This window comes from Leptodactylus fuscus, chromosome 5, assembly GCF_031893055.1.
Source record: "Leptodactylus fuscus isolate aLepFus1 chromosome 5, aLepFus1.hap2, whole genome shotgun sequence".
NCBI lineage: Eukaryota > Metazoa > Chordata > Amphibia > Anura > Leptodactylidae > Leptodactylus > Leptodactylus fuscus.
Window position 1 is genome coordinate 190,372,803 of NC_134269.1, and position 9,894 is coordinate 190,382,696.

The 9,894-nt window shown below is 43.7% G+C and overlaps 1 protein-coding gene across 1 annotated transcript in view; it reads right to left on the bottom strand.

Annotated features, from left to right (window-relative positions):
• SYT10 (synaptotagmin 10) overlaps positions 1-9,565 on the bottom strand; it is a 34,640-nt gene extending 25,075 nt beyond the window's left edge. Inside the window, exon 1 of the mRNA XM_075274885.1 lies at positions 9,317-9,565. Within this exon, the coding sequence (XP_075130986.1) occupies positions 9,317-9,473 (157 nt within the window). The 5' untranslated portion in view covers positions 9,474-9,565. The remainder of the gene's footprint in view (positions 1-9,316) is intronic.
• Positions 9,566-9,894: the final 329 nt, after the last annotated feature.

Below are 9,894 nucleotides of genomic sequence, written 5' to 3' on the forward strand. Positions count from 1 at the left end.
GACGGGAGCCGCGGGACAGGTAAGAGAAGGCGGTGGAGGACGCAAAGTTGGCAGAAACCGGAGACATGACGGGGGTAGCGCAGTGTATGTGCGATTGTGTAAGGGAAGGGCTATGGCGTACGTGAACTTACCAGTGTCGAGCTGGTGGATGGATCATGCAGAGGAAATAGCAGGGAGGTGATAGCGGCGTCGGGTACTGTTGCAGGCTGGAGGCAGGATTTCGTGTGCTGCGGCCTAAGGTGGACGCGCAAAATGGTGGCGTGCTAGTAACACGTTGTTTATGTGTGCAAAGTGCGCATGCTCCTGTGAAGCTAGTGGAGTAGTGTGGTGGGCGGTGCCGAGGATCCTCCCAGCGGTGGGGGTCGGCAAACATGGCTGGTCCGGAGAGTGACAGAGGTAGGCTCCTGCAGGATGGTGAAGGTGAGGGTGAAAGTGGGAAAGTATATGTGAGTGTGAGTGTGTGGGGTTAGGGGCTAGGCTGTAGGGGGTAATGTGAAGTTTAGGGGCTTGCTATGGTCCAAAGTGTGTGAGATTGCAGAGATGGTGATGTCAGTTTGTTTTTTGTGGGGTTCGTGTGGAAAACATATGTGGGTTATTGTGTTCAAAAGTAGCCTATTGCGCAATTGTGTGTATTAACTATGTTTGTGGAAAATTTCAGCCAAATCGGTGGAGCGGGTTTTGCGTGATTGACCGCCAAACATCCGAACATCCAAAGTCACAAACCCACAAACATTTCACATTTAATATTAATAGGATAATACTGCCTCCTATGTACAGGAATATAACTACTATAATACTGCCCCCTATGTACAAGAATATAACTACTATAATACTGCCTCCTATGTACAAGAATATAACTACTATAATACTGCCTCCTATGTACAAGAATATAACTACTATAATACTGCTCCTATGTACAAGAATATAACTACTATAATACTACTCCTATGTACAAGAATATAACTACTATAATACTGCTCCTATGTACTAGAATATAATTACTATAATATTGCTCCTATGTTCAAGATTATAACTACTATAATACTGCTCCTATGTACTAGAATATAATTACTATAATATTGCTCCTATGTTCAAGAATATTACTACTATAATACTGTTCCTATGTACAAGAATATAACTACTATAATACTGCCTCCTATGTACAAGAATATAACTACTATAATACTGCCTCCTATGTACAAGAATATAACTACTATAATACTGCTCCTATGTACAAGAATATAACTACTATAATACTACTCCTATGTACAAGAATATAACTACTATAATACTGCTCCTATGTACTAGAATATAATTACTATAATATTGCTCCTATGTTCAAGATTATAACTACTATAATACTGCTCCTATGTACTAGAATATAATTACTATAATATTGCTCCTATGTTCAAGAATATTACTACTATAATACTGTTCCTATGTACAAGAATATAACTACTATAATACTACTCCTATGTACAAGAATATAACTTCTATAATACTACTCCTATGTACAAGAATATAGCTACTATAATACTGCTCCTATGTACTAGAATATAATTACTATAATACTGCTCCTATGTACAAGAATATAACTACTATAATACTGCCTCCTATGTACAAGAATATAACTTCTATAATACTATTCCTATGTACAAGAATATAACTACTATAATACTGCCTCCTATGTACAAGAATATAACTTCTATAATACTATTCCTATGTACAAGAATATAACTACTATAATACTGCTACTATGTACTAGAATATAATTACTATAATATTGCTCCTATGTTCAAGAATATAACTACTATAATACTGCCACTTAGGTAAAAGAATATAACTATTATAAAACTGCTCCTATGCACAAGAATATAACTACTACTGCTCCAATGTAGAGGGAATGAGTTTCCAGTCCTTTATATAGCCATATGATGATATATTCCTCGACTTCTCGTTTCGGCACAGTTCCACATCTCTCCCCCCAATTACTTGCCATTTTCTCTCCGGTTTATTTCTCTGACCTTTTCCCGCTGTCATCAGAAGATCTAATTAGACATTTTATTACGTTCTAGAGGATTTAGAAAAATGTTGAAGTATCTGATTACAGCTCCGAGGCCACTGATACAGGGAAAAGAGAATAATGAATAATACCGCATATCAGGAGTGAGAAAGACTAGAAGTCATTTATAAAGATTCCTTCCAATGGGAAAATTCACAGATTCACAGAATATTGTCACTTTCAAAGCTATTAAATAAAGCCTATCTAAGCAGGGGTGGGGAAAGGGAAGAGGAAGCCCTGCCCATGCTTAGGCAGTTTAGGGAAGTTTTGTGATAGGCTGTCTCCATCTCTAATAGTACATGTATAACATTAGGTCTTTATGGTAACTTGTGACTTTTAATTTGCTGCAGTCCCATGTAAATCACCATCATATGTAATTAAATGCCTCTTCATGGGTAGTGGCTCTCTTCAACCATTGCTATGGCAACCGTCTCCAGTGATGAGGTTATAAGGTCACAAATTCCCAAACGTTAACTGTAAATGACACCAACATGGCCGCTGAATGTCGCTTCCTGTGGTAAGGCCCCATAATTAACTCTTGCTGTCATGGCAACCTAAGTGGATCCAAGGAGCGTTATAATACACAATAAACTCCCCTTTAAGCGCACATACTATTAATGATGAAGCCCATGTCTTGTACTGAGCTCTCAAAAATTCTGTTCTGATAATCGATAATCCTTTAATAGTCACACCATGGGGAAATTAGTGTGTTACAGCAGCCTGGATAAGACAAATACCACATCAAAATGAGCAAGTGGTGAAAACATCAGTAAAAAAAGCAACTACTATAATACTGCTCCTATGTATAAGAATATAACCACTATAATATTGCCCCCTATGTATAAGAATATAACTACTATAATACTGCTCCTATATACAAGAATATAACTACTATAATACTGCCTCCTATCTACAAGAATATAACTACTATAATACTGCTCCTATATACAAGAATATAACTACTATAATACACCTCCTATGTACAAGACTATAACTATATAATACTGCTCCCCATGTACAAGAATATAACTACTATAATACTGCTCCTATGTACTAGAATATAACTACTATAATACTGCCCCCTATGTACAAGAATATAACTACTATAATACTGCTCTTATGTACAAGAATATAACTACTATAATACTGCCCCCTATGTACTAGAATATAACTACTATAATACTGCCCCCTATGTACAAGAATATAACTACTATAATACTGCTCTTATGTACAAGAATATAACTACTATAATACTTCTCTTATGTACAAGAATAGAACTACTATAATACTGCTCCTATGTACAAGAATAGAACTACTATAATACGGCCCCCTATGTACAAGAATATAACTACTATAATACTGCCCCCTATGTTCAAGAATATAACTACTATAATATAATATTGCCCTGATGTACTAGAATATAACTACTATAATACTACCCCCTATGTACAAGAATATAACTACTATAATACTGTCTCCTATGTACAAGAATATAACTACTATAATACTGCTCCTATGTACTAGAATCTAGCTACTATAATACTGCTCCTATGTACAAGAATATAACTACTATAATACTGCTCCTATGCACAAGAATATAACTACTATAATACTACCCCTATGTACAAGAATATAACTACTATAATACTGCTCCTTATGTACAAGAATATAACTACTATAATACTGCCTCCTATGTACAAGAATATAACTACTATAATACTGCTCCTATGTACTAGAATATAGCTACTATAATACTGCTCCTATGTACAAGAATATAACTACTATAATACTGCTCCTATGCACAAGAATATAACTACTATAATACTGCTCCTTATGTACAAGAATATAACTACTATAATACTGTCTCCTATGTACAAGAATAGAACTACTATAATACTGCAATCACTACAAAGGGTGACACCCAGCTTTCCCGTGTCCTGAACAGCAAGTGAGGATAATTATGAGCCATCAACTCCACACAACTCCCTAGTAATCCAATAAAGATGGGTGGTCACCCCAAGAAACAGTGGCTGCCATATTATCACCCAGCTGTCCCAGAAATATATGTAACCTAGAAATGGTAAAGCTGAGTAGCACCCAATATATCCATTATCAGAGCTCTATCAAGAATTGTCACCCAACTTTCCTAGACTCCTGAACATCAAATTCTACATTCACTGATATTACCAACCAGCAATCTAGGGCAGTGGAGATGTTACCCAGCTTTCACACAGATTTAACCTAGAAGAGGCAGAATGGACAGCAACTTCTATACCACTGCATAATACAAGACAGCTGAGGAGTAATGGCAGTCACATTGTCATCCAGCTTTCCTAGAATTAGATTTCAAGGTGTTTTGCAATTTCAAGTAAATAAGGGTTAATCATTGTAGAAATCCAGCTCTTTATGTGTTAGTCCCTCATCATTACCTAGTTGCTGTTAGTGAATGGGGACACTGGAATCCTGTATACACCTGAAACTTCTCACAGCTGTGCGTTTGTTACAGTTGTATCATTGCACACAATCCTGTTATCTGTTCACACCAATATGCTCTGCTTGCTGTCAGTGAATGGGGACACAAGCCTGGAAACTTCTCACAGCTGTGCATTTGTTACAGTTGTATCTATACATATATAATACATATACTTCTCTGCTTGCTGTCAATGATGCGGTTTTCCCTCATGATTTCTCGCCTCCCGGCATAGTCTGGCACATCCATCCTGTTTCTCTGTGTCACATATAAATCACATATGTTGTGTCCTGATAACAGCAAGCAGTCCTCCAATCCATCAGACGGCCATTGATCTGCGAGCGGCGGCGCTGTCACCGCCACAAAGCCGTCCTGTCACTTCCCCTGGTGATGAGTATTTGTACTGAGCCTAGCACATTTATTACAATTAATGGCTTCTGTGTTTCCAATAACCTGACCATCCTCTGGTCATAACTCATTCCACCCAGCTTTCCCAGATTCCTGAATGGCAAAATCAGCCTAGTAAGAGGAAATTGGTGTAAACCTACCATTCAGGAGACCGTAAAAGTAGAACAGAATCTAATACGAGTGCTGTAAATGTGTTTGCCTTCCAGCTTTCCTAGAATCCTGAGTGTCAAATTTGCCTAGATGTAAAACGATACATCACCCCATTAGATTTTCTGCACTTCTATGCAGATTATCATTTAGAAACCTAGAAAAGCTGGGTATAAACTTGGCTACATTACCTGTAACCCATCTTTCCTAGAGTCTAGAATGGCAAATCTCCCTAGATATACATTGATATATATCCTCTTCTAGTTTTCCTTTGAATTTAGGCAGTTTTGCCATTCAGAAACCTTGAAAAGCTGGGTATAAACTCTGCTATATGTCACCCAGTTTTTCCAGAATACAGAATCTTCTTGAGCTTTCTGGAAAAGATGGGTATAACATATTAATGAAGTAGTGAGAGCAACAATTGCCTCCCAGCTTTCTAAGAAACCCTGGTCGTTAGCTGTAAGCACGTGGTGGGAGGTGGAAGCTGTAGCCTACCATACAATTTCTCAGTAGGGTCCACTACTACTGAAGGGTAATGTTACATGGTAGACACTTAAAGAGGACCTCTCACCATTCAGAACTCTTCCAAATCTTTACATCCTTTATTAGCTGCCCCTCCACTGATTCCAGCACAGTTGGAAATTTTTCTTTAGCTCCCACCGTTCCTGAGTAATCTATGATGTTAGTTTCAGGACTCTATATACTAATTGGTCTCTAGGTGGGCGGTCTTTGGCTGGAGCAGGTAGTCTGGGACCTCCCACCTAAGAGTAGAGAGATTAGTTAATATATCTGGTACTGAAAATAACAGCACTGATTACTCCGGAATGGAGGAGGCTAGAGGAAAAATTTCAGCTGTGCCAGAATCAGTAGAGTGCCAGCTATTGAAAGAGGTAAAGAGTTGGAATTGGTGAAAGTGGTGAAAGATCCCTTTTAAAATCAATGTAATACACAGATTGAGTGTAAGGGTCCACCTGGATATGGAGGTATCTGATAGATATGCTGATAGAGCCCCACATATGCGTGAATAGCCTCTACCCCCCCATTTTAAAATAAAACTCTAAAAAAGAATATGTTAAACTTATCTATTGTGCACGGTGGGCCGGCATTCAGGGTCCGACGTCATCTTCAGCCAAGCCTCCTCTTCCAGAGATGTCTTCGGGTCCCGTCTTCCTCCAGCGCTCGCGAACTGCCATTGATAAAAAATGGCGCGGGTGCATGCACAGTAGCATGCTGCTATTACTACTGTAGTAGTTTAATATAACTTATTCACGCATATGTGGGGCTCTATCAGCATAATTTTGCTGATAGAGCCCCTTTAAGAAATTGGATATGCAGGTGTGGCAGAACTACAACTAACAGCATGCCCTGACAAGAAGTGGCAAAATGAGTGGAGACACACAAATTTTAGAGTGAGCGAAAACACATGTATTTCCGTCCTGTTCGTCCTCACTAGCGCAAGGAATGCATGGACCAAATCCTCCGCCCCAGAAATCAGATTCTAAAATTTCCCATAACTAGATAGTCCCACCCCCTTTTCACATCCCTGTCCCCTGCTCCATTCACAGCTCTTCGACGACACTCGACGATACGTCCATGCTCCAGCTCGTTCACAAAAACTCACATAGTGTACTAGAAGTCCCAGCAAGCCCTGACAGCCGCAGTGCTCTACTGAAATGAGATGCCTGCTGTAGCCATGCTGCTGTCCAGTCAGGAGCGCCAGGCAGGGTCACAGGATTATATCACGTCCATAGGGATCTCATAGATATGACCATTCTGGGAGCACAATGAGGGGTGGGCTGTGGACCGGGCATGTAGTCCCAACCTAGGGGTGCACTGACCTGGTATACTATCACCACCCTGGAATATACCATTATTAATATGGGGGGGGAGTGGGCTATGAAGATTCCCAAGCAAAGAGAAAGCTGAAATCTCCCAGCACAGAACCACACAGCTGAATCCAATCACAGAAACTGGGAGATACTGGGAGTAGTAATGAGAAAGCTGAGGAGATAGTGAAGGACACTGGTGAGGAGGCTGAGGAGATACTGGGAGTAGTAGTGAGAAAGCTGAGGAGATAGTGAAGAACACTGGTGAGGAGGCTGAGGAGATACTGGGAGTAGTAATGAGAAAGCTGAGGAGATAGTGAAGGACACTGGTGAGGAGGCTGAGGAGATACTGGGAGTAGTAGTGAGAAAGCTGAGGAGATAGTGAAGAACACTGGTGAGGAGGCTGAGGAGATACTGGAAAGAAGTGGTGAGGTGGCTGAGGAGATAGTGAAGAACACTGGTGAGGAGGCTGAGGAGATACTGGAAAGAAGTGGTGAGGTGGCTGAGGAGATAGTGAAGAACACTGGTGAGGAGGCTGAGGAGATACTGGAAAGAAGTGGTGAGGTGGCTGAGGAGATAGTGAAGAACACTGGTGAGGAGGCTGAGGAGATACTGGAAAGAAGTGGTGAGGTGGCTGAGGAGATAGTGAAGAACACTGGTGAGGAGGCTGAGGAGATACTGGAAAGAAGTGGTGAGGTGGCTGAGGAGATAGTGAAGAACACTGGTGAGGAGCAGTAGTGAGGAGATACTGGAAAGCAGTGGTGAGGAGGCTGAGGAGATACTGGAAAGCAGTGGTGAGGTGGTTGAGGAGATATTGGGGAGCCACATTGAGGAGACTAGGGAGATAGTGAGGAGCAGTAGTGAGGAGATACCGGGGAGCAGTGGTGAGAAGTCTGAAGACATAATGGTGAGCAGGGGTGAAGAGGCTGGGGAGATACTGGAGAGTAGTGGTCAGGAGGCTGAGGAGATACTGAAGAGCAGTGGTGAAGAGACTGAGGAGAAGTAGTGGGGAGGCTGAGGAGATACTGGAAAGCAGTGATGATGAGATTGGGGAGAGACTGGATAATATTGGTGAAGATGCTGGGGAGATACTTGGAGTCAGTTGGAAGGGATGAAGAGATAGTGAGAAGCAACTGTGAAGAAGCTGGGGGAATACTGGGAAGCAATGGTGGGGCGGCTGAGGAGATGCTCATGAACAATAGTGGAGAGGCTGAATAGTTACTGATCAGAGCAGAGGTAGAGACTATAGAGAGCAGACAGAGAGTAGAGTGGACACATTTTTTGGAGTACAGGCAAGGCTTCTGAAGTAAAGGTGCAATGACTGCATATAGTGGTGGCCCCTCATACAGAGGATTTGGGTAGATAGAATGGGGGCTCTAGAGGGCTGTAAGCTTTGTAGTGAAGAGAGTTTATGGAAGGGATGGAGAACATCTGGTGTTAGGTATGGAGAAAAATCCCTGGAAGTCCTGGATGAGGAGGCAAGTTGGTGGAATGAGTATTGGGGTGCAAATACAATTTATCGGCGGCCAAGAATAAGAGGGGCAGAGGTAATAGGATGCGGGCAGCAAGATTCGATATCTAGTTAGAGCTGTCAGGCAGCATAAACACTGGGGTGCAGGGGTATACAGCTGTCAGGGGGCATAAGCACTGGGGTGCAGAGATATAGAGCTGTCAGGGGGCACAAGTACTGAGTTGCAGGGGTATAGAGCTGTCAGGGGGAACAAGCACTGGGGTGCAGAGGTATAGGGGTGTTAGGGGGCACAAGCAACAGGGTGCACGAACATAGGGGAGTTAGGGGGCACAAGCACTGCGGTGGAGCAGTATAGGGGTGTCAGGGGGCACAAACACTGGAGTGCTGGAGTTTAGGGGTGTTAGGGGGGCATAGGAGTATAGAGAGAGTTGTCAGGGGGCACAAGCACTGGGGTGCAGGAGTATAAGGGTGTCAGGGGGCACAAGCACTGGAGTGCAGGAGTATAGGGGTGTTAGGGGCACAGGCAGTGGGGTGCAGGAGTACAAGCAGTGGGGTGCAGGAGTATAAGCACTGCGATGCAGGAGTATAGAGCTGTCAGGGGGCACAAGCACTGGGGTGCAGGAGTACAAGCAGTGGGGTGCAGGAGTATAGAGCTGTCAGGGGGCACAAGCACTGGGGTGCAGGAATACAAGCAGTGGGGTGCAGGAGTATAGAGCTGTCAGGGGGCACAAGCAGTGGGGTGCAGGAGTATAGGGGTGTTAGGGGGCATAGGAGTATAGAGAGAGCTGTCAGGGGGCACAAGCAGTGGGGTGCAGGAGTATAGAGCTGTCAGGGGGTACAAGCACTAGAGCACAGGATCCACAGATGTCGGGAAGTGTTATTACTGGAGCTGGTTCCCGGGCTCGGGCACCTGTGGCTCGGCTGGCACTGACCTGCATTGCCTGCTCCCTGGTTGCTCCGGGGGAAGATGCCGGTGCACTTGTCCCACTCCACCTGCCCCCCCAGGCAGAGCTCGGACACGATCTGCAGCGCCTTCTGGCACAGGCTCACACAGTCCTCCTTGTGGAAACTCATCCCGTCCACGGTCATTTAGGTCATGGCCGCCCAGACAGCCCGGGACCTGGGGACAGACTCCGGCGGCGACTACAACAGAGACTGCTGGAACCATCCGCCGGGCAGGACGGAGCTGGACGGGAGACTGGAGCCGGTAATAAGCGCCGCCTTATAATGTGGAGAGAACGGCCGCCAGGGGGCAGCACCGAGAGGACACACCTGAGACCGGGGACCGGGGGGAGTGAGGAGGTTCAGGGGGACAGAGTGGTATGGGGAAGGAGGGGGGGCGAGTCATATACAGGAGGGTAGTAGTGGTATACAGGGGAGAGAGGAGCTACAAGGGGGTGACAGTGGTAGTCAGGGGAGGGAGGGGGTACAGGGAGACAAAGTGATATACTAGGGGGAGACAGTGGTATACAGAGGGGACAGAGTCGTATCCGGGGGAGAGGGGCTACAA